Genomic DNA, 26,530 nt, shown 5'->3' with positions numbered 1-26,530 from the left:
ACAATACCTTGCTGATCTCGAAAAAGGAGCATAAACCACGACGCAAACTCCGGTCATCCTCGAAACAGCTTTTGGCTAGCCATCAAACAAAGATTGTTACTACAACACGCCCTTTCAGATACGCTTCCGCGGTCATCTGGAATGCTCTTCCTTTTGATGTTAGGAAACCACTGGAGCGATGCACTTTTAAATCTAGATTTAAAACGAATTTCTTTCGAACTGCTTTTTGTGTTAAGTTTGTTGTACTTCTCCCGCACCTCTGATTAGCACGGTTGGCTGTGTACTGTGCGAATGAAAGACACATTACCCCCCAGTGTGCCTTATCGACCTTCATAGGTGCTCTGGTCGCTAAACCACACTTGCCCCAGCATTCTCTAATGCTATGAGGGGATTGGTTTACTTCTGTTAATTGTTATTGTATGGTCTATATGTAATGTAGTAACTCGGCGGGAGACGACTTCACGGGTAGCACACTCTTTATTTCACCAACTCTATTTACACGGGTGACTAACACCAACTATAGTTACTCGGGTGACTAACACCCACTTGGTTACTCGGGTGACTAACACCCACTTAGTACTCGGGTGGCTAACACCCACTTAGTTAACATAATCCAGCCTTCAGGGAGCCCCTGGTCTGCCCCGGTTGTGCTGGTGAGGAAAAAGGATGGGTCGACACGGTTTTGTGTTGATTATTGGAAGGTGAACGAGGTTACTCTCAGTGACGCCTTCCCCATCCCCCGCATCGATGACACCTTTGAAAGCCTCGTGGGGGCACGGTATTTCTCCACCATAGATCTAGCATCCGGGTACTGGCAGGTGGAGATGGCATAGGAGGATCAGCAGTAGACCTTATTTACCACTCGGATGGGACTGTTCGAGCTCCGAGTGCTTCCATTTGGACTCACTAACGTGCCTGCGACATTCCAGCGGTTGATGGAGTTGGTGATGCGGGGCTTGCAGTGGGTTCAGTGCCTGATTTATCTGGATGATGTGATAGTGTTCAGTAGGTCCCTATCTGAGCACTGGTCCAGGTTACAGGAGGTGTTCCAACGACTGCGAGCAGCCCATCTCAAGCTCAAACCGCCTAAGTGTTATTTTGTGCAGCGCGAAGTGGGGTACCTCGGACACTGCGTCATCGAGGCAGGGGTATGTACCAACCCGGAAAAGGTACGTGCAGTAGTGGAATGGCAGCGGCCAAGGAACCAGATGGAGATCAGGTCATTTCTGGGGCTATCCACTTACAGTGAGGGAAAAAAGTATTTGATCCCCTTTTGATTTTGTACGTTTGCCCACTGATAAAGAAATGATCTGTCTATAATTTTAATGGTGGGTTTATCTGAACAGTGAGAGACAGAATAACAACTAAAAAATCCTGAAAAACGCATGTCAAAAATGTTATAAATTTATTGGCATTTTAATGAGGGAAATAAGTATTTCACCCCCTCTCAATCAGAAAGATTTCTGGCTCCCAGGTGTCTTTAATACAGGTGTAATAAAGGACTCTTCCACGTTCTCTGTCTCCGTGTCCTTTATTTGGATTCTTACAACTTTGCCCCGCACGGCCCTCGGTCAGAGCCTCATGCTTGGCAGCTTGACAGCTGCCGTCGCTCACGTAGCCCTTTGCCCGCTCCCGATGCAGCTCTGCTGCAGGCGTCGCTCCCGTAGCCCTTTCCCCGATGTGCAGTCTCTCAGCTGCTCTCGCTGCAGCCTCACCGCTGCTCTCCGTTGCACCCGTGCCCGGACACCGCTGGCCGACGGTGCCGAGTCCCACCGCGTGGCGATCACGCCACTCTCCACCTTCTGCCCTGCGTGGCCTCCCCCTGTCTCTATTCTCCCACTCTCCCCTCGTCTCTTCCGGTTACTGCCCTTAAGAGCTTACCCCTCTCTCTCACGTGACCTAAACCCCTCCCCCGTGACGTCATATCCGCGAGGCCGTTTACGCCCGCATTACACCACCCTCCCCCGTGGAGAAAATTTCAGCCGTCCTCGGCTGAACAACAACAACAACAAGTAATGCGAGCGACCAGCAACCATCAGAATGCAAGGACAACGAAGCATACAATAAATATAACAACAACAACAAGAACAGTATCAATCAACGAAAAGTAAGGGACTTCGACCACGTACGGGTCGCCGGCCAGTCCCGGACGGGCGGCGGCCCCCCTGCAGACCAAGAACGCGACGGGGTTTTAAGAGCGACAGGATCAAGACTTCCAGTCGCTATTGGTGGCCCGTCAACGCCACGGTCCCGTTTCCCCGAAGGGCCAGATTCCGGGGTGTCCCGCAATCATGTCCGCGGCAGGGTCGGAAGGGCGGCGGGGCTCGGCGTCTCCGCAGCCGTGGCAGGCCCACCCCAAGCAGAGTCCCCTGTCCCTTGCAGTGTCACGGCCGGCTTTTCTGTAAAAGGCACGACAGGCGCTCTTGCAGGGTCAACAAGCACAGGCAAGGGTGCGTCGGCAGCAACAGACACCGGCAAGGCAACATCAGGAGATGACGCATCCATTTGAGGGGCCACATATGGTTTCAAGCGAGACGTGTGAACGTACCAACGCCGAGATCCGAACTGAACGCGTGCAGACTGTGGGTTGGGAACCTCAATGAGCCGAACAGGCCCTTGCCATGGCTTATGTAATTTAGGGGAGGTCCCTGGCCGCACCTGTGGGCAATGCAACTAGGCCATGTCCCCCACCTTCCAGGAGCACTTCCCCTTAGAGCGTCGAGCACACCGTTTGTTCCAGGCCTGGGCTTTGGCCGTAGCCATGCGGGCCCCTTCCCACGCCTCAGTAACGTGGCGAATGGTGTCCTGAATATAATCAGGAAGAGGCTTAGTAGGTCCCCTCACTCCTGTTCCCAACTGCACATCCATCGGCGGCACGTTTTCGCGACCGTACATAAGAAAAAACGGCGAATATTCTGTAGACGATTGCGGCATCATGCGGTATGCCGAGAGCACCCCAGGGATATGCAAATCCCAATCCGCTTGTTTTTCACTCACCGTGTGACACAGCATGGCGGACAAAGTCCGATTCAGCCGTTCGACCATACCATCCATCTGCGGGTGGTAGGGAGATGTCCGGATCTTTTTAGTTCCCAGAGCCGCGCACACTTCCCCCAACAATTTAGAAGAAAAATTTCGGCCCTGATCCGTGAGGAGCCTCTCCGGCGCCCCCTTGTCCATAACGTACCCGAATAGAAAGGCGTCCGGAATGGACGCCGCCGACTGGTCGGGCAAGGGCCAGGCCATCGGCCAGCGGGAGAGGTACTCCACCCCAACTAGCAAGTATTTATTTCCTTTAGCTGATGGCGGGAAGGGTCCCAAAATATCTAACGCCACCAGCTCATTAACTCGAGACACCTGAATAGACTCGGGACACGCGCGAACGTGCCCGACGACATCCGTCGTCATGCCGTGCCAAAAGTAATCTTGCTGCAACGTCAATAGGGTCTTCTGCACCCCCAGTTGTAATAGCGTGTCGCAATGCAGAGTCCTAATCAATTCGTACCACAAGGATGCCAGTACAACAAGACGCCAGCGTTCCTGTAACCCTTCCCTCCACATCAGCAGTCCATCGCGGAGAGCGGTTCCCGGCGTTCCCCCAGAACCCGGTCCCCCACTCTCCTTCGCAGCCCGACTCCGCAGGTTCCCCAATGAATCGTCCAGCATTTGTTCACGCATCCATACAGCCCTCGGAAGGTTCAAAACCCCATCAGCCGGTCCCGGCCCCACTGGAGCCTCAGGCACCTCGACCACCAACGCAACAGGCTGAGGGGGCTGCTGGATCGGCGCACACCTATGCGTCCCCGACGCGCACGCGCAAGGGGATCGCTGCGGCAACCTAGAGAGCGCGTCCGCATTCGCGTGACGCACTCCCTTCCGATGATGAATTTGGAAGGAAAATTCCTGCAGCGTGTCCAACCACCGCCAGCTAGCCGGATGGTTGGTCCATCTTCAGGGCATACTGCAAGGCCGCATGATCCTTGCGCACAATGAACGAACGGCCGTAGAGATACGGTCGAAATTGGCGGAGAAAGTAAACAATAGCCAAAAGTTCCCGGCGAGTGATGCAGTAGCGGGTTTCGGCGGGAGACAAAACCTGGCTACCGTACGCCACCAGGCGCTCCAACCCGCCCTTAGACTGCGACAACTCGGCCCCAATGCCCGTGTCACTCGCGTCCATATCCAGAATGAAGGGGTGATCGAAATCTGGATAATCCAACATCGACGCCGTAGCCAACCGATCGTGCAGGCCTTGAAACGCCGCCTCCTCCGGCGGTCCCCAATCAAATTTCCATCCTTTACCCGTAAGGAGGTGCAGAGGCCTCGCGATCGTTGCAAAATTGGGAACAAACCTACGATAATATGAGGCAAACCCCAAAAACCGACGCACATCCCCCACCGTGGCCGGGGTTGGCCAGTCACGGACGCACGCCGTCTTGTCCGGATCCGTGGCAACCCCGTCCGCACTAACGATATGTCCCAAATAGTGCACGGACCGTTGCAGTAGGTGACATTTCTTAGGTTTAAATTTCAATTTTGCGGAACGCATCCTGGCGAACACCACCTCCAACCTCAGTAAATGTTCGTCAAATGTGCGGCTGAAGATGATAATATCGTCTAAATATATCAGCCATGTCTCCCACTGCAACCCCGTTAATACCAGTTCCATCAACCTCTGAAATGTGGCGGGGGCAGCATTCAACCCCATCGGAAGACAATTAAATTGAAATAACCCCTGCGGCGTACGGAAAGCAGTCTTTTCCCGCGAAGACTCATCGAGGGGAAGCTGCCAGAATCCCGAAGAGAGATCCAGCATCGAAAAGAACTTCGCCCCCGACAAGGCATCGAGGGAATGGTCCATACGCGGCAGGGGGTACGCATCTGCCACGGACACTTTATTCAATTTCCGAAAATCCTCACAAAATCGCAACTTCCCGTCTTTCTTCTTGACCAAGACAACAGGCACACCCCATGGGCTATTAGATGGAGAGATTATGTCCACAGCCAACATGTCGTCCATTGCCCCATGAACATGATCTCACTCCACCGGACTCATCCGATGCGAGTTCAACCGAATAGGAGCAGCGTCCCCCGTGTCAATATGATGAGAAAGCAGGGAGGTGCGTCCCAAGTCCAGATCATCGGAGCTAAACACATCTGAATAATTCAACAATAACGCGCGAAGCGCGAACCATTGTTCCCCGGAAAGGGAAGAATTTTCTCCGCACAATTTGGCTATCCAGCGATTATCAGGGGCCGCACAGGCCGAAACACCGGCAACCATCTCCCGGCGGCCCAGATAGTCCTGGGCCGTAAACGCTGTGGTGGCGTGTGCCACAACCGTTCCAGCCGGCACACACACATTTTCCGTACTCCCATTGAGCACTTGCAAAAATGGCTGTTGGTCCGGCCGGATAATAGTCTGTGCCCCTACGAGCGCCGATCTGCCCGTTATAGTAGCGGATGGCGATAATAAAACTCCAGTTGCTCCCTCTCGACCAGGTACAGGTTTCCGATACCGCAAGGGGATAAGCATCTGTGATCCCAGTGGAATGTCAACAGATACCTCGGACAGCGCCTGCACCTGGCCGACCGAAGCAGGTCGCCCCCAGGGCGACGGCAGAAATGTAACTTTACGCCCACCCGGTAATTCGATACAGTTCTCATTAATTCTTATTAGGATGGGCATTTTGGCCAGAAAATCAGTTCCCAACAAACATGGAACCACAAGGGACCTCGAAATTAACACAATTCCCGAGGCCGACACTCCCCCGATAGATATATTAGCGTCCACCTGGCCCACAATGCCCATACTACCCCATTCGCCGCAACGCAGGAATCGTAAACCGGACGCACGGCCTCCGGTGGGATGCCCAACAGATGGAAAATTACAACCGATATAATGGTCGCGGACGCCCCGGAGTCCACTAAAATGCGCACGTCCACCCCCTGTATAGAACCCGGTACAGTGGACGAACCAGTAGTGGCCGCGACGACCCGTCATGCCAATTTACGCCACTGCGTTACTGAGCGACATGGCCCAGTCGATGGCCTCCCGTTATTAACAACACCCGGATTGCGCGACAATGGTGATGAATGAGGTGTCAAGCCTTGCCGGGTGTCTGGTGCGCACCGACTTGCCTGTCCTGGAGGATCCTTCCGCGGCACGTCTGCTGTCGAGGCCTCCTGCTGGGGCGGACCTGGGATACGGGCCCAGCAGTCCCTGGCATAATGGCCCTTACGACTGCAGCGGAAGCACTCGATGTCGTTGCACCGCGTCGCAGGTTCCCCATCCCGACGCTCCCACGTCAGCGGCGCAGATCATGGCCCCAATCCCCCGCGGGCCGGCCACCGAGCAGAGGCGGCTGTCAGCTCCTGCGGGCCCCCCCCGTCAGGAACGTACACCGCCTTCTTGGGATCCAAACCCACGGCACCTCCCTCGATAATGGGCCCCCCCGTCCGCGCCGTGACTTGCTTCCAGCGGCGTAGGTTAAACTGTGCATCAAGACACTTTGCGGCCGCCCGGGATGTCAGCTTTTCGTGGCCACACACCGGCATAGGGATCCATAAATCCCGGGACAGCTGGAGCATTTTGCCAAAAATGAGGGGTTCGAGTAGGTCAGGCTCCGTCTCCGGGTATGCGGCCATGGCTAACTCCAAGACAGCACCCCTGTATGCCACCGGCGACTCCTCAGGTGCTCGCTGGCGTTGAACAAACCGGCGGTGAGCATCATCCGGCGGCTCGTATGCATCCGCCATCTCGTCGAAAACTCCTCTCAACGTTTTCTTTTTCTTGGCCTTTATAGAACGGAAGAATCGCACCGACTCGTCGTCGAGAAGAGTTGGTAAAACCTCCAGGGCCTCTGCGTCAGTTCACCTGGCGGAGCGCACCGCCGCCAAAAATATGCAGGCGAAAGCACTCCAATCGCCACCGATGGAAAATTCCTTAACAGTTGTCAGATGCTTGCTGCGACTCCTTGCTGCGCCGTCCTGAGCAGGTGACTCATCACGCGGCATATTCAAAATGGCGTCGCATCGCAACGTGTCCAAGATGGCGTCTCCCCGCCGCGGAGAGCGCAAGATGGCGGCTTCCCGCCATTCTTCCCCTGCCACGCCCAAGATGGCGTCTTCGTGCCGCGTAGCAGATGGCGCTGGCAGCACAGGCAAGGCCTGCGGATCATCACCGGGCCTCACCGACGCCATCGCCGGCATGACGAGATCGCACAATTGCGCCAGCACGGTTTTCAAGGTCTCCAGCTGCGCCGCCATCTGCCTCCATCGTAAGTCCACGTCTTCCGGCGCGGATGGGCCCACCGACGTGGCGACATCTTGTACTCCCGGACCCGTACTCGTTCCGGCTCGGTTCTCCTCCATCGCAGGCAGGTCCACCGCATGAGGAACGTCGTCGTCGTCGGATGATGTAGCAGACGATGGTGCAGGAATATTCTTTCTTCTGAGCTGTTTTGACATGACGTTTAACTTTTGACACCAGTGTAATAAAGGACTCTTCCACGTTCTCTGTCTCCGTGTCCTTTATTTGGGTTCTTACAACTTTGCCCCGCACGGCCCTCGCTCAGAGCCTCCCGCTTGGCAGCTTGACAACTGCCGTCGCTCACGTAGCCCTTTGCCCGCTCCCGATGCAGCTCCGCTGCAGGCGTCGCTCCCGTAGCCCTTTCCCCGATGTGCAGTCTCTTAGCTGCTTTCGCTGCAGCCTCACCACTGCTCTCCATTGCACCCGTGCCCGGACACCGCTGGCCGACGGTGCCGAGTCTCACCGCGTGGCGATCGCGCCACTCTCCACCTTCTGTCCTGCGTGGCCTCCCCCTGTCTCTATTCTCCCACTCTACCCTTGTCTCTTCCAGTTACCGCCCTTAAGAGCTTACCCCTCTTTCTCACGTGACCTAAACCCCTCCCCCCGTGACGTCATATCCGCGAGGCCGTTTACACCCGCATTACACAGGTAATGAGCTGAGATTAGGAGCACACTCTTAAAGGGAGTGCTCCTAATCTCAGCTTGTTACCTGTATAAAAGACACTTGTTCACAGAAGAAATCAATCAATCAGATTCCAAACTCTCCACCATGGCCAAGACCAAAGAGCTCTCCAAGGATGTCAGGGACAAGATTGTAGACCTACACAAGGCTGGAATGGGCTACAAGACCATCGCCAACAGCTTGGTGAGAAGGTGACAACAGTTGGTGCGATTATTCGCAAATGGAAGAAACTGTCAATCTCCCCCGGCCTGGGGCTCCATGCAAGATCTCACCTCGTGGAGTTGCAATGATCATGAGAACGGTGAGGAATCAGCCCAGAACTACACGGGAATATCTTGTCAATGATCTCAAGGCAGCTGGGACCATAGTCACCAAGAAAACAGTTGGCAACACACTATGCCGTGAAGGACTGAAATTCTGCAGCGCCTGCAAGGTCCCCCTGCTCAAGAAAGCACATATACATGCCGTCTGAAGTTTGCCAATGAACATCTGAATGATTCAGAGGACAGCTGGGTGAAAGTGTTGTGATCAGATGAGACCAAAATGGAGCTTTTTGGTATCAACTCAACTCGCCGTGTTTGGAGGAGGAGGAATGCTGCCTATGACCCCACAAACACCATCCCCACCGTCAAACATGGGGGTGGATACATTATGCTTTGGGGGTGTTTTTCTGCTAAGGAGACAGGACAACTTCACCCCATCAAAGGGACGATGGACGGGGCCATGTACCATCAAATCTTGGGTGAGAACCTCCTTCCCTCAGCCAGGGCATTGAAAATGGGTCGTGGATGGGTATTCCAGCATGACAATGACACAAAACACACGGCCAAGGCAACAAAGGAGTGGCTCAAGAAGAAACACATTAAGGTCCTGGAGTGGCCTAGCCAGTCTCCAGACCTTAATCCCATATAAAATCTGTGGAGGGAGCTGAAGGTTCGAGTTGCCAAACGTCAGCCTCGAAACCTTAATGACTTGGAGAAGATCTGCAAAGAGGAGTGGGACAAAATCCCTCCTGAGATTTGTGCAAACCTGGTGGCAAACTACAAGAAACGTCTGACCTCTGTGATTGCCAACAAGGGTTTTTCCACCAAGTACTAAGTCATGTTTTGCAGAGGGGTCATATACTTATTTCCCTCATTAAAATGCAAATCAATTTATAACATTTTTGACATGCGTTTTTCTGGATTTTTTTGTTGTTATTCTGTCTCTCACTGTTCAAATAAACCTACCATTAAAATTATAGACTGATCATTTCTTTGTCAGTGGGCAAACGTACAAAATCAGCAGGAGATCAAATACTTTTTTCCCCTCACTGTATTATCGTCAATTTTTGAAGGGATTCAGCGAGATTGCTCGTCCCCTAACCCAACTCACTTCCCATAAGAACCCTTACCATTGTACGGAGGCCTGCCAGACGGCATTAACCACCCTCAAGGACCACCTCACCCATACCCCCACCCTGACTTTTCCGCAGATTTTATCCTGGACACTGACATCTGCAGTAGTGGGTTGGGCGCTGTGTTGTCACAGGTGCAGTACGGGGCAAAGCGGGTCATTGCATACGCCAACCGGACCCTGAGCGGGGCTGAACTGGACTATTGTGTGACCTGTCAGGAACTGTATGCCATGATTTTCGCATGCAAGCAGTTCCGGCTATATCTGTATGGCCGGAACTGTCGCGTGTGCACTGACCATTATGCCCTGCAGTTCCTCCTCACTTTCAAAGAACCATGGGGGCAGATGGTCCGGTGGCTGACGCAGCTGAAGAAATATAACCTGCAGGTCATACTGAATACACATTCGCTGGGTGTGTTCGCCAGCCGGGTGCCCTTCCAAACAATGAGCAATGAAGAACAAGGGATGGCCGGAGCCACCGCCGCGGCACTCCACGGGAGGACACGGTAACAAGGGGTGGTAACCACAGGTAGGCGCACGATTGGCCGCGCGGTACAATGCCACCTGGGCCTTGAAGTTAGGGGAATAGACCAAGTGCAAGTGAGTGACGTTACATGTAATCGTATGATTTGCCGTGTGGTATGACATCACCCCTGGCCTTTGAAGTTAAGGGGAAAAAAAGTAGCCCGGGACGATTTTCGGTCTCTTGTCTTCAACCTCTGGGCCGCCAAGACCCACTCCCTGCCGCTCTGCCTCCTCAAGTCGCTCGCAGAATCCGTGTGATGCCAGCGAGTGCTGGTACGAGGCAGTAATAGGTAAAGTTGTAACTCGTCCTTCTCCCTCTGACTCTCACAGCATCCGTGCAACGCCGTGAGCACAGCTTCGAGGTACGTGGTAGGACGTTTGAGTAACGGTGCAAGTAGGCAGCGCTAGGCTAGGCTCTTCTCGCGAAATATTCCCCCAGGTAGTGTGTATTTGCGCGCGAATAAAAGTTAGCACGGAGCATCGGTGTGGTGTCTGTGATTTGTGTGTGGAGTGACTGCGTGGGGAGACGCGTTGCGAGAAGAGTGAACGAGGAGCCGCAGCGTGTGCGCGTGTTAAGAGGTAATCGCTCGCAGGTGTGGGTGCGGTCATACCGCTGTGCGCCGCGTTCACGTGAGTGGTGTTGAACGTGGAAGAGTGAATGCGGAGCCGCAGCGTGTGCGACGTGCTCGGAGATAATCACCCGCATGTGCGAGCGCGGTCACGGCCCTGTGTTAGCATTGGCTGTGGTGTACACGGGTGAGTGTGGGTTAACTGCGTGCGGCGGTGAGCCGGCAGTTTAGCTATGTCCATCAGTGAGGGCGCGAGCATGGGGGGAAGTCGGCGGGGGCCTGGCGGGAGCCTATTGATGCGGTGGAGGAGGGAGTGGAGGGGGCGGACGTTGCGCCCTACCTGCCCAGCGAGGGCGGTCGGGTTGACGTCGCCCCCCACAAGGCACTTATCGAAGATCGAACAAAGGCATGCCTGGCTTCTTCTCAATGTATCTAAAACAATTTATTGCACTATAATGTGTTATAATTAGACATTTTAACACGTAGACTTTTTTATATTTATATAACGCTCAAGGCGTTCTATAACATTGTTTAAATAGCGGTAATAAAACAGAGTGGTTCATGAGGCATGGGCAGTTCAAGGGCTGAGGTATGAGTCACTGTAACAGAGTTCATGTGGGGTCACGGACGGGCTATAGGGGAGAGACGGGACTGTGTAGGGGCGCGTGGAGGGAAGCGGACGGGAATGGGCGATGGAGAAGAGGTGAGGTCATGAAGTGCAATCCATCACTTGATAAAAATTATAAACTATATTATTGAGTGACATGCAGTAATGGAGTCATATTGGTGTGAATAGAATCCACATTGCGACCACATGCTCTTGAACGGTGATCTAAATATATATTCTGACAGCTCTCGTTTAATCTATTGCTGGATGAGGGGCTTTCCATGGTTTGTCGATCGTGGGATTTCTTTAAACGTTCACGATCACCCTCGTCAGGGCGAGTTGATAAATTTGCATGTATGTGTGTTACGTAATAAACCGTGAAAATCGGAGGTGGATGGTATAGGTGGGGAGGACTTATTTAAGGGAACACTACCCTGTTTATATACCAGGTTTTTATTTGGCTGCCATACATTTTTGCGATAAACCACTTCGTTGAGCTACCATTTATGGCCAGGTCGCTTCTGAAAGAGAACTATACGGTTGAGTGGACCTTGCCTGGTAAAATAAACATAGTTTTGTCTAGAAACATTGACCCTCCGTAACCCCTCACCAAGATCGGTGGCGTTCAACTCACGGCTTTTAAATTGCAAACTGGCGTCCACTTGGTGCTCCCGGTGTTTTAAGTTAAATATCAAAAGCAACCTGGCTGGGCACTGGAATAACAGTGTCCCGAATAGTTTGAGGACAATTCGTGATATTTTAAGAATGTTTTATGATTATTAATTTAATCATTATTTTAATATTGCTTGTTGTTTTACTGTGAGTCTTAAATATATTATTGTCAATGTTACATCACAAACTCTTAGTCTGTGCTGCTCTCTAGTTTCCTGGTTGGTAAGTGGGCAAGGTTTTGATCTTTCCAATCCTGGCCAGCTGGCTCAAAAACAGTTATGTTAGCCGAAACCAGATTAGTTATGAGATTATAGGGTTCATAGAGCAGTTAAATAAGTGCTGTTCTACATCTATCTCTACTGATCCGTACATTATCTTTCAAATTGTATCATTCGAATGTTTTCTGCAATCATGTATTTTTCATTGTATTGGTCCTAAAAATCTGAAACGTAAATACTTTACAAATTGTGCTTTGTTATTTGTGTTTGGCAATACAGATATATACAGTGAGGGAAAAAAAGTATTTCATCCCCTGCTGATGTTGTACGTTTGCCCACTGACAAAGAAATAATCAGTCTATAATTTTAATGGTTGGTTTGAACAGTGAGAGACAGAATAACAACAAAATCCAGAAAAACGCATGTCAAAAATGTTATGAATTGATTTGCATTTTAATGAGGGAAATAAGTATTTGACCCCTCTGCAAAACATGACTTAGTACTTGGTGGCAAAACCCTTGTTGGCAATCACAGAGGTCGGACGTTTCTTGTAGTTGCCCACCAGGTTTGCACACATCTCAGGAGGGATTTTGTCCCACTCCTCTTTGCAGATCTTCTCAAGTCAATAAGGTTTCGAGGCTGACGTTTGGCAACTCGAAACTTCAGCTCCCTCCACAGATTTTCTATGGGATTAAGATCTGGAGGCTGGCTAGGCCACTCCAGGACCTTAATGTGCTTCTTCTTGAGCCACTCCTTTGTTGCCTTGGCCGTGTGGTTTGGGTCATTGTCATGCTGGAATACCCATCCACGACCCATTTTCAATGCCCTGGCTGAGGGAAGGAGGTTCTCACCCAAGATTTGACGGTACATGGCCCCGTCCATCGTCCCTTTGATGCAGTGAAGTTGTCCTGTCCCCTTAGCAGAAAAACACCCCAAAAGCATAATGTATCCACCTCCATGTTTGACGGTGGGGATGATGTTCTTGGGGTCATAGGCAGCATTCCTCCTCCTCCAAACAAGGCGAGTTGAGTTGATGCCAAAGAGCTCCATTTCGGTCTCATCTGACCACAACACTTTCACCCCGTTGTCCTCTGAATCATTCAGATGTCCATTGGCAAACTTCAGACGGGCATGTATATGTGCTTTCTTGAGCAGGGGGACCTTGCGGATGCTGCAGGATTTCAGTCCTTCACAGGGTAGTGTGTTACCAACTGTTTTCTTGGTGACTATGGTCCCAGCTGCCTTGAGATCATTGACAAGATCCTCCCGTGTAGTTCTGGGCTGATTCCTCACCGTTCTCATGATCATTGCAATTCCACGAGGTGAGATCTTGCATGGAGCCCCAGACCGAGGGCGATTGACAGTTCTTTTGTGTTTCTTCCATTTGCGAATAATCACACCAACTGTTGTCACCTTCTCACCAAGCTGCTTGGCGATGGTCTTGTATCCCATTCCAACCTTGTGTAGATCTACAATCTTGTCCCTGACATCCTTGGAGAGCTCTTTGGTCTTGGCCATGGTGGAGAGTTTGGAATCTGATTGATTGATTTCTTCTGTGAACAGGTATCTTTTATACAGGTAACAAGCTGAGATTAGGAGCACTCCCTTTAAGAGTGTGCTCCTAATCTCAGCTCGTTACCTGTAGAAAAGACACCTGGGAGCCAGAAATCTTTCTGATTGAGAGGGGGTCAAAAACTTATTTCCCTAATTAAAATGCAAATCAATTTATCACATTTTTGACATGCGTTTTTCTGGATTTTGTAGTTGTTATTCTGTCTCTCAGTGTTCAAATAAACCTACCATTAAAATTATAGACTGATAATTTTTTTGTCAGTGGGCAAACGTACAAAATCAGCAGGGGATCAAATACTTTTTTCCCTCACTGTATGTGTTGAAAAGAAATGTGCTAATACGTTAATATAAAAAATATATCGTGTCCTGGTGTATGTTGATGCGGTCCAGTTATAACGTGTGTTGTCTGAAGCAGTTTAATGCCAGATTGATCATGGCCAAGACAACCAAGTAATTTATTTATCTTTTATTTATAGTGTGCTTTAATCTGGCGAAGCAGGTTTGTGTTTAGAAAATCACATAGCTCAAAATCAGAACGTTTTAATTTCCAGAATTGGAGTAGTATCATTTTTCATACAGTTGATCAAACGATAACCACTTCATGAAGCTTTCGTGACTGCAGTAATTCATATTATTTGGTTCTTTCGGTAAAGTCACGTAGTTAGAAAAAAGAGTATCATGACGTTTCAATCACAACACAAGTGGTCGTCATCAGGCGACCGCTCGTGTTGCGATCGAAACGACGTGATTTGTTTTATTTTATTTCTAACTACGTGACTTTACCGAAAGAACCAAAGAGTAGAGAGCCACTTAGATGAGGTTTCGAGTCACACAAACACTGCCAACTATGTTAAGGGACCACATTTACGTGCGTTCCGCAGTACACAGCTTCATTTGAAGCAACAGCAATGGTAGTATCCCCGACATCCTTCCATGTGTAATGCGAGCGCAAGCGGGGTTCGCTACTGGCCTTTGGGCCAATCACATGTGCCGGGGTATTGAGGGGCGGAGCCAGTATGAGGGCGTATTTCAAGGTCCCCGCTTACCTCGGGTCCAATCAGAAGCAAGGTGAATGGGGGCGGAACCTAGGGGCGGAGACAGCAGGGCGCGATGGAGGGGCGAGATCTGGAATGTTCGAAGGCACGTGGTGTGAGGGAGGAGACAGGGTCAATTGGTGAAGCGGATATAGGTGGGAGCCCGGAAGGGCTCTGGGTCAGTTGTGGGAGTGAAGAAGCGGGACCACGTTGGGTTGCCGGAGGGATTCCGCGCCATCAGCCACGTGGCTGCACGGGCTCAGCACACCGTCGGCCAGCGGTGTGCGGAGCGAGGGGAGCTGAAAGACTGATGGAAGAGCGCGTGTGGGGTGCGTTGCGAGGAACAGCTGGTCCGGTGTTGGGACCAGCGGGCTGCGGGTGTTGACCTAATAAAGAGTGGACGGAGACCAAGCGAAGCATGGCGAAGTCCTTTACTACACATGTAATTGGAGAAGATGCAACACGTGTTACCTTCCACATCAGCCGATGACCTTTATACGGTCTTCTCTGATGAATTAAGCGATGGCAGCAAAGCAAATAGAACGCCCCTCAAGGACACGGCAGCCTTCCGATTAGTCCGTCGCCGCGAATCGTGCAGCTCAACGTGGTCGGATTATGAAGCACCAAATGCGACTATATTTTGAGGACAGAAGACATCGATGTCCTGGCGCTGCAGGATAGTGCACTTGAGAAGTCAAGGCTCCTGCTGAAGATTCGCGGATACTGTCTTGTGACAGCGGGCCACAAACCCCGAAACACTGACTGGTATCCTTTGTTACAGAAGACATCAGAGACACCATTCAATTACTGGACATCCCCTCTTTCCTGAACTATCGCCATCAAGATCAGCGAACTGGCTTTGGAGAACGCGTATCAATCACGACCCACAGAATGGTCACGGCCAACGCTACCAACAGTGAATGAACACCTCAATACCACACTCAAAACATATTTGTATTGTTAAATGCTATATAGAGCGTTTAGTCGTTTTAAATTCAAACGTAGTTTACTGCATATCAGAACGCACATTTAGTTTTATTTGAAATAGTAAAATTTGATACCAAGGACAAAGATCAAACTTGCTTGAAATGTTCAGGAACCTAAAGCATTAGCCAATCCCATAGCATAGGTTTGGTCCGTACACTCTATGAGAGCATCTCTAATGCTTTTGAAATAATCATAGAGCCCAGGCGATCATCACGAAGTGCATTACGCTCTCTCTTATTCTGTGGTAGGGGTCGTGATGGGACTCAGCCGCGATTGAACGTGGAGGTCACGCAATGAACGAAATACCATGCTCAGATAAATTGTTCAAGAAAGGTACGGGCAAGAAGGCGCGACAAGGGGATGTGGGATTTTAAACTATTAAATTAACTTTTCTTAATTTTTCCAGGTAAATACCACTCAGCTTCATAACTTTTATCAGAAGCGACCTGGCCGCAAATGATAGCCCAACGAAGTGGCTTATCATGTAGAAATTTATAGCAGCAAAATACTCTAAACGCACATTTATAAATGTGTACGGAAAACCAGCTACCTGACCACGAGGAGAGAGACATGTAAACTCCAAATATACAGGCATCCGTGTCGGAATCGAACCTACGACCTCCTGCATACAAGGCGAGGGAGATAACATTTCGCCACTGCAATTGATGGCAATATGTTAAAGGATGTCACTAATGCATTATTTGGGCTAACATACAAATAATGCATTGGCAGGAAGAGAGAGAAGAGGAAGAGAAGGTTTATAAAGAGGTGTGAGACACAGGCTGGGGCTCCGGGGAATAAAAGGGTGGATGTCATTAACGAGTGTTGATGCCCTGCCCTACGTGCGGTCGTGTTCGTGTTGAAGGGAACAATACAAACTCCGTGATCAGGACGATTTGTGTGGACTTCCTTTCACATTTGAATAGATTTGAAGCCAGAAATCCTTCACTCAGTGGTTTATGCAAAGACTATTAATCGTAAACACTTTTTTCTATATATAATGTAACTAGCAGCCCGCACGTCCTGTCGACGTGACCCTTCCTCCAGTCAGCCAACCAGCAAAACATTTGTCTTCATATTCTGTTTTGGTGGATGGTTGGGGGATGGGGGGGTGTTATGACATCACCACGTACGAACCCTGCTCAATGCCGTGGGATGATTTTTACGAGGCCCCACGGTGTATAAACTACAGACTGCAACTCTCATCTACTCTACTTAAATGGCTAAAAACGTCATTTATTGTATATGTTTCATTTTAAGGAAGCGTGTGTTATTGTTGTTTGTGCTTGCGCACCACTGCCAACAAAGTACGACCAAATAATCTGATGAAACAATACGAATAGGTTTTACCCATTCTGGCAATAAATCATGCGGTGTTAAGATGTTAAACACAAATAGACACCTTTTTAAGGCACCGAGTCTGCATTAACCACACGTACTTGTGGCAAAACATGCAAACAAACTTGCTTATAATATATGCATTGACTTTGAAACTGATTTGCCTACAGCAGAGAGCCTTTTTTATGGCATTGTTTCACCAGTGTTAGACCAGAGAACGCCAAAAGGTGAACGCACTTGGGGAATTATTTCCATATACTCTGCCACAGTTAGTAACTTTTGTATGACAGTCAAACCACGTTGTTTTTTTGTATTCCTATACAACAGAAATTTGGGAAAATTAAGTCGAGAAGTTAACTTAATGGGTCCGATTGTTTCGTAGAGTCATTGGCGACTAGGCTATAAGTCCTTACACTTCACAAGTGGCTCTTTGGATTTCAACCCAGGATCTGAACGATGCCACAGTTCAACACTTTGACCTCTGCCCAACCCGACCACATAGAGTTCAAATAAATTCAACATGAAGGCTATATTTGGTTGTGCAATCATTGGTGACCATGGCGACACATAAACTTCCTGATCTCACAGTCGTTTTTGGATGTGGGGATTCACTGAGCTCACGGCATCATCGTGACAGGTAACATGTATTACACGGAAGTGTCAAAGTGTCATGAGGCTATTTTAGGAAACTGCTGGTATTTTGATACTAGCGATGTGTGCATGTTGAATTTTTATTGCACCGTACATAGCCAACCGCGCTAATCGGAGGTGCGGGAGAAGGACAACAGACTTAACACAATCTTGATTTGAAGATTTCGTGACTGCAGGAATCCAACTGCGCTGTGAAGCAAGCGCGTCCACGCAAGTGAACCACCGTAACGGTGGTCGCGTCAGTGAGACACAAAGCCCATCACACAGCCATAACCATCGACACATCGAGGCTAAGGGAGCAGAAGTGGCCATACTAGTGAGACCCCAGCCCCGGACCGTGTTCATGAACACAAGGCAGATTTGAAACATGGCAGAACCAATACCTCTGCAATGGCTGATCATTGTTATAATGCAGTGGGCTCACACGATATTGTTTTTTTCCGAGACAAAGGTACTCTGCAAACCTTCGGGCTACCATCAAAGATTTGTCCATGAAGCCATCCAGATATATAAACACAGAGACAATTTCAACCGAGAAGATGGGTATAAGCTGATAAATCATTGGAAGGAAGTTATTAACCAAGAAAAGTCGTAACTTGCTGTGGTGCTCCCATTCTTCCCTGCCGTTTGGCTGTTATCTCCTACTCTTTGAGTTGCATTGCCCTGTTGGGTGCCTCTGCATTAACTGGCTGGGGTTTCACTAGCATGGCCACCTCTGCTCCCTTAACCTCGATGTATCGATGGTTCTGGCTGTGTGATGGGCTTTGTGTCTCACTGACGCGACCACCGTTGTGGTGATTCTCTTGCGTGGACGCGCTTGCCTCACAGCACAGTTGGCAGCGCCACAGCTTGTGTTACACGTAGACATGACATTAAATTGCTAATCCCCCTAATCTCCGTGCCTAATCTCTCCCATTAACGTAGTGCTAATCTCCCATTAACACTGCTGCGGTGAGCATATGCAACAATACGCGGCGACGGAAGTTAATTTCATGCTAATATCTTTCCCTAATCTCTCTCTCCCTAATCTCCCCCATTACCACAACTGACGTGCTTGCATCCGGGGATTAAATTATTTTCCGACTCAGACCCCGCTTGCTTACCCATCGCCACATGAATAACCTTTTGTTGTAACAGCTCTCTCGCTGGTTCAGCAGTTCCACTGCTGGATTGTATTTTTCCGCCTGAGGACGACCGCTTGTGTTGCAATCGAAACGTCGTGATATATTATTGTTGTTTTCTTTTATTTTTCTACCTACGTTACTTTACCGAAAGAACCAAAGAGTATAGACTAAACACAATCTAGATGAGGATTCAAAAGTGCATAGCTCCAGTGGCTTCCTAACATCGGAAGGAAGAGGGTTCCAGACGGCTGCAGAAGCGCACCTGAAAGGGCGCGATGCAGTGACCTACTTTATTTGATGGTCAGCCAAAAAACCAATAGCTTCCTCTAAAGAGAGAAAGACTCACAGGTGCAAGGAACCACAGACATCTCGACACAGTGGCGATTTGTTATCTCCCTCGCATGGTATGCAGTAGGTCGTAGGTTTAAATCCCGACCCTGATTCCTGTATATTTGGAATTTGCATGTTCTCCCTGTGGGCAAGTGGATTTTTCTCCAGGTCCTCCGGTTTTCCCTCTGGGCCTTACCTGGTACAACGGACATATTTAATAGTTTAGAATTAAAAAAAATAGTTTGCTAGTTTATATAAAGTGAGCCGGGACCAACAATCTGTCGGTTCTCAATTTACTGAGAAAATTTCAGCCACTTAATGAATGCGAGGAACAAAGGATAATCTGTAGAAAACTCACGCTTGATGTACTTCTATATCCTTGTATATATGTTGAATTTCCATCGCACCGTCCGTAGCCAACCGTGCTAAACGGAGGTGTGGGTTAAGGACAACATCAAGCACCTAATGTGACCAATCTCGTTTTTGAGGACAGACTTTGAGGACAGAAGTCGTTGATGTCCTTGCACTGCAGGATACTCCACTTTAGAAATCAAGGTTCCTGCTGGACGATTCGTGGATAATTCCTCATGATAGCAAATCCACTAAACCCGTAATGCTTGCTACCCAGGGTATGAAGAACTCAACGCTCAATGACCACTGGAAGGGAGTTTCACGACAATTGTGTGATCCACCAACCCATGCCTCCATAGAGTTGAATGACAGGCCACATGAGTAGCCACCACCGGCTCTGTTGCGTGCCTCTGTGTTGGGCTATACTCTGCTGCTACTCAGCGCGATGTGCAAGGAAGACTGAAAGGTGTAGCCTGGATTCTGTCACTGAAGCCAATGTGAACAGAACGGGCTTGTTCTTCAGGAGGTTATGGAGATAATTATGTACGTTGGTAGACGTTGCGTCGTCTTTGCTACAGTGAGGGAAAAAGTATTTGATCTCAGGAGGGATTTTGTCCCACTCCTCTTTGCAGATCTTCTCCAAGTCATTAAGGTTTTGAGGCTGACATTTTGCAACTCGAACCTTCAGCTCCCTCCACAGATGTTCTATGGGATTAAGGTCTGGAGACTGGCTAGGCCACTCCAGGAACTTAATGTGCTTCTTCTTGAGCCACTCCTTTGTTGCCTTGGCCGTGTGTTTTGGGTCATTGTCATGCTGGAATACCCATCCACGACCCATTTTCAATGCCCTGGCTGAGGGAAGGAGGTTCTCACCTAAGATTTGACGGTACATGGCCCCGTCCATCGTCCCTTTGATGCAGTGAAGTTGTCCTGTCCCTTTAGCAGAAAAACACCCCCAAAGCATAATGTTTCCACCTCCATGGTTGACGGTGGGAATGGTGTTCTTGGGGTCATAGGCAGCATTCCTCCTCCTCCAAACACGGCGAGTTGATGCCAAAGAGCTCCATTTTGGTCTCATCTGACCACAACACTTTCACCCAATTGTCCTCTGAATCATTCAGATGTTCAATGGCAAACTTCAGACGGGCATGTATATGTGCTTTCTTGAGCAGGGGACCTTGCGGGCGCTGCCTGATTTCAGTCCTTCACGGCGTAGTGTGTTACCAACTGTTTTCTTGGTGACTATGGTCCCAGCCGCCTTGAGATCATTGACAAGATCCTCCCGTGTAGTTCTGGGCTGATTCCTCACCGTTCTCATGATCATTGCAACTCCACGAGGCTAGATCTTGCATGGAGCCCCAGGCCGAGGGAGATTGACAGTTCTTTTGTGTTTCTTCCATTTGCGAATAAGCGCAGCAACTGTTGTCACCTTTTCACCAAGCTGCTTATTCCAGCCTTGTGTAGGTCTACAATCTTGTCCCTGACATCCTTGGAGATCTCTTTGGTCTTGGCCATGGTTGAGAATTTGGAATCTGATTGATTGATTTCTTCTGTGAACAGGTGTCTTTTATATAGGTAACAAGCTGAGATTAGGAACACTCCCTTTAAGAGTGTGCTCCTAATCTCAGCTCGTTACCTGTGTAAAAGGAGTTTGAAATGTGAGTTACTTCACAACAGAAATACATATGGTTCAATCCCAATAGGACACTCTGTAAAAATGAATGTAGAGTATGCCAACATCAAGATTGTTCTGGATAGATTGGAATACCATGTTCATGGATGGCTAATTTGTGTTCATTTGAAAATGGTTAATTTTCTGCTGGGTCAGCAAGGAGGTCACACCAAATACCCTTGTTTCTTGTGCTACTGGGACAGTAGGGCTACATTAGAACACTGCGTTAGAAAGAACTGGCCACCAAAAATCAGTTTGACGCCTGGTGACAAGAACATCAAGAATGAGCCTCTGGTTGAATAAAATTGTATTTCCCCCACTGCACATAAAACTTGGGTTAATGAAGCAATTCGTCAAAGCTCTTGATCACACTGGAGACTGCTTCAGCTATATATGTTCAACCTTTCCAAGTCTCAGTGCGGAGAAGAAAAAGGAAGGAATATTTGATGGACCTCAAATAAGAACACTCATCAGGGATCCACACTTTGTTACAACAATGACTGCGGCAGAGGCTAGAGCTTGGAATGCATTCTCTGATGTGGTGCGGAATTTCCTTGGGAACAGGAAAGCGGAAAACTATCGAGATATTGTGGAGGAGCTGCTATTGAGTTTCCAAGCACTTGGATGTAGAATGAGCATCAAGGTTCACTACATACATAGTCACTTGGCCCAGTTTCCAGAGAACATGGGTCACGTGAGCGAAGAGCAAGGTGAACGCTTTCATCAAGACATTAAAGTTATGGAAGAACGTTACCAAGGCCGATGGGACTTAAACATGATGGCAGATTACTGCTGGTCCTTGATGAGAGACATTCCACAAGCTGTACATCGGAGATCGTCAAAGAAGAGGTCGTTTATGCAAATGTAACATCACTATTGTGAATGACCTTTTTGTACATATTTTTATTATCTTCACAATTCAATTCTTACATGGTAATATGAATTCACTCACATTTATATGCAGTCACTCTCACAACTTTGTGCTACGGCTCATTAAATGTTTGTTTCATTATTGTTGTATATTGTATCTTATCTTATTCTTGTATGGATGTCTGTTTAGCTATTCGTATATGAGCATAAATTTGGTGTTTTTATTGAAAATGCAATATTTAATATCTCAAAAACCTGATGTAATAGACAAAACCTGATGCCAGATTTGGAATCAGCACCACAAAATTACATTCGTTGGAATACCTTATTCCAAAAAAAGTGTGTTGACCAGTGTAATATATGGAGCCTACTCTTCCATACTGGCCAGACGTCTTGCATCATGGAAGAGGTGGGGGGAGTACCCAAACTTTGTCCCACCACACGTGACCTGCCGATCGACATAACTCTGCAGCACACAATTGTACTGCTTGATGCATAGAAGGCAAGGGCGGGTTCATCAACTGCCGCACAGGGAGATCGAATGAACCCGGCGATCTGTGGATTACGAGTCCAGTCTGTGAACCATTACACTCCAGCAGCCTCGCTCGAGTATACCTTGTGGGGCCCATCGTAACAAAACTCAAACTTTTCCCATCTCCACTGGCTGCATGCTTTTCTTTCCGATATTCGGAAGCCACTTGAGCGATGCACTTTTAAAACACAGAGTTTGAAAACTGACTTCTTTAGAACTGCTTTTTGTGTATAGTTCGTTCGCTCTTCCCCCGCACCTCCGATTAGCATGGGTGGCTACGTACGATGTGAAAGAAGTTCAACATACATGCTGGACCAGTGGTAGAAATTACACATTCCTATGGCAGGGACCGCCTCCTCTGCAGTTTCCACTTATCCGTAGACGGGTCGCACGGTAGGGAACCGTGCTCAAGTGGATTGCGCACTGAGCAACGATACAGGAGTGAATGCACATCATTGTTTGTAATATCATATTGTCATCGTTACCTTATGTTTACTTATTGATTTGTAACACTTGCTGCTGTGTTTGTCTGCTGGCCGAGTCACCGTTGGTAACTAGCTGTAGAGTTCAATGTGTTATTGACTTGGCTAATCAACTTCTTATTCTATTTCTGAACCCCGGCCCCCCACATACGATTCCCAACCACGGTGAACATGAAACGGCAAGAGGATTCAGAACTAATTCTCCCACCCTCCCGCCGCCCCTCCTCCCACCCCTCTAAACATAGAGGCCCCCCGTGTAGACTAAATAGACCTGTTGGGGTAATTGCTGTTAGAGAATAGCACTTGAGAAGCCTTGCACGGCACATGAGAGGGTGGGTAGCTAGCACAATGTCCGGCCGCATTTGTCTCTCTCGTGGCGATATTTGCTACACACGGCACCAGGTACTCATTTGAGGCCCAGAACCGGTTCTGGTGATCGTCACTCGTGCTGGTCGTGAGCAGGAATCGAACTCGGTTGGCCGGGTTCGTAGCACAACGGGCTAACCGCTGCGCCAACGCTCCCCACCTTTACAAACAAACAAACAAAGATACCCCGTATAGCCTGAACAGACTGTTGGGGCAAGTGCTGTTAGCGAGTACCTATGAAGGCCAGAACAGCACATGAGAGGGTGAGTGGCAAGCACCACGCCCAGCCTCCTTTGTCTCCCGAGTGGCAATGTTTTTACGCACCACACCAGGCTTTGTCGACCAAGAGGAGGCCCAGGACCGGTTCAGATAGGCGCCGCTGATGTTGGCCGTGAGCGGAAATCGAACTCGGGTATTTGGGTTCGTAGCGCAACGCGCTAACTGCTGTGCAACCGCCCCCACCCCTCTACCCTACTCGTCACGAACACTGACCCAGCATGGTGGTCAAGTATGATCGAAACAGCTCCCACAACCAACGTGGTGTCGAGCTTCCATCATCTATTGGTAGATTGAGAATGGTTTGGATATATTTGTATTTGCGGATGCAATCGATGATGAATGTGGTGGTAACTATGCTGGTGGGTGATGTTGATGAATGATGCTAATGTTCATGATTATGATGATGATGGCAATGGTGGTAATGCAATTAATGATGGCGATGGCGCTGTTGTTGATGTTTGATGACTCAATGTTAATGATGATGACGTGGTTGATGTGGTCCATGACAAACAATGATGACAATGAAGATGACGGCCTCACGCTGCCTTGAATATAAACTCACGACATCGCAGCTGTGAACGTTAAGCCGCAGATAATATCAGCTTCCTCGTTGTAAATGTATGGCCCATGGCTCCGCAAGTCTTTGCCTCCCTCAGCTCTGTCATTGACCACTTGCAAATTAGGGTGTAAAACTGAACCCGGGGGCATCGCTCCCTCTCGACATATATATAATCAGTGGTGCTAACACGCTATCTTAGACTAGTACCCCGCTCCCTAGAGTGCTCAGTGCTGATGCTTCTTTAGAAGTCTGTAGACAGTTTAAGTATCTGCATTCAGAGTCAGATGTTTTCTTTCCTCACCATTGGAGTCTAATCTTGCCAATTTTATAATAATTATTATCTCTAGTTCGTGTGACAATTATAATACACGTTGTAAGAGGGTAGCATATCAACGCAATCGCATCTCAAAGATAAAACTATCGGGCTGATTGCCATAACGACTCTCAGTTTAGCTCTACGGATGAGTTATGTCCATTAACCACGCCACAGCTCATCGCGGACAGGTAGGGGTTTAATGCTTATTGAAGGGAGACCCTAGAGGGAGACTCTTTACCACCGCCGACATCTGAGCTCCCAAACGCATAGTCGGGCGATGCCGAAGCCTCAAGCATCACCGGAGTCCTCAAAGCCGCCAGAGAAAGGAGAGGCGGGAGCTGTTGAATGGAAATGCGAGTGCCCTTGTGCGGATGAACGCAGGGACGTGCAGAGGAAAGCACAATCAGAAGAAGTAGAGCCCCAAACCCAATGCGAGAAGTAAGTTAACGTTTCACCACCACCACAATCACCACAACCAACAACAGCACCATAACCACCACCACAACACCACTACCAACAACACAGTACCAACAACACTACCACCATAACCACCACAAAAATAAAAAGATCCCCCTCATAGCTTTAACAGACTGTTGGCCCAAGTACTGTTAATGCGCACCTTTGAAGATTGGAGCGATACATCAGGTGGCCAGCTCCACGCTCGCCCGCTTTTGTCTTTCTAGTTGTGATGTTTACAAACATGGACTCATTTGAGGTTGAGTCGACCTAGGGGAGCCCTAGGACTGATACAGATAATCGTCTACCACTCCCTACACCACAACCACCACAACCACCACCGCCATCAATTATCGTGAGCATCGGCCATGATCCATCCACTGCTGGATAAATACCGCCTCAAGTCGGTGTCATCTCTCACGGTGCTTTGTGGAATGTTCTCGCCCGTCGGCGAGAACATTTCATTGCTACGTCTCCCAGACGGACATCCTCGCGTTCCTTCCTTTGCTTCGTCAGTCCGTGATTATTATTTTGACCGTCGGCCACCATCACCGATTCGCGACGATGCACTCCCCACACGCGCACCACTGACGCACGATTCGACGTGTCAGAGAGCGACGGTGGTTAACTCACGCTGTGAAATGTGTGACTTGAACTCGTGCGTGCATTCTCTGATCCGCGTGCTCGGTTTTTTTGTTTTGGTCTCTCGATGAAATTCCAATCGCGCATCTCTCCATTCATGCACATGTGACTCGGAACCGTATTCATATCCTGTATATTTATTTAGACATATATACATATATGTATATATTTTCGTGCCTCCAATTAGCACTGATGGATCTGTACCATGCGAAAGAAGTTCAACAAACATACATATATGTATTATATATGTGTTTTGAAGCTTTCGTGACTGCAGGAATCCATACTCTTTGGTTCTTTCGGTAAAGTCACGTATGTGACTTTTTTTTCGGTAAAGTCACGTAAGTAAAAGGCACGTAAGTGAAAGAACCAAAGGGTATTATATATGTGTCTTAGTATTTAGCGCCTTGTATATTTAGGTCCCGAAATCACGGGCTCACAATTTAACGTTGTCTTAGTCGGCGTTTTTGACAAGGACGCGAATATATTTCCACGACCGATTACTGGCCTACACGTGAACCATACTGCCAGGTATGTTAAGTGAAGAATACTAATTCAGCTGATTAAAACCAATGAATCAACTATAAACTATTTATTTTACCAAGTAAGGCCCACTGTGCTGTATAGATATTTTTCACAAGCGACCTGGCCACAAATGATAGCTGAAAAAATGGCTCATCATGTGGGCATTTATAGCAGCCAAATACTCTAAACGCGTGATTTATATTCTAAATGTGGAGGAAAAACTCGGAGGACCCGCAGAAAAATCGATGCGACCACGGGGAGACAGCGAGAGAGGACATGCAAACTCCAAATATACAATAGTCGTCAGGGTCGAGATCGAATAAACGACCTCCTACATACTAGGCGAGGGAGATAACATCTCGCCACCGTGGTGTTGCTGGTGGCAGGGCCTCCCTTCACCACGGGGAGCCCTATGGGCTCTCGCTAGGGTTGTATGCGGCCCACTCTTCGACACCAGCCTACCTGAT

General features: G+C 48.9%; 1 protein-coding gene across 2 annotated transcripts in view; it reads left to right on the top strand.

Annotated features, from left to right (window-relative positions):
- Positions 1–24,341: 24,341 nt before the first annotated feature.
- Positions 24,342–26,530, top strand: part of LOC144732959 (chitin synthase chs-2-like) — a 35,054-nt gene continuing 32,865 nt past the window's right edge. For both annotated transcript variants that reach the window (XM_078614624.1, XM_078614623.1), the window contains exon 1: positions 24,342–24,881. In XM_078614624.1, the coding sequence (XP_078470750.1) occupies positions 24,721–24,881 (161 nt within the window). In that variant the 5' untranslated portion in view covers positions 24,342–24,720. The remainder of the gene's footprint in view (positions 24,882–26,530) is intronic.

The sequence above is a fragment of the Lampetra planeri genome, chromosome 45 (genome assembly GCF_965212315.1).
Source record: "Lampetra planeri chromosome 45, kcLamPlan1.2.h2, whole genome shotgun sequence".
Classification (NCBI taxonomy): domain Eukaryota; kingdom Metazoa; phylum Chordata; class Hyperoartia; order Petromyzontiformes; family Petromyzontidae; genus Lampetra; species Lampetra planeri.
This window is presented reverse-complemented; position numbering and strand designations above follow the sequence as displayed.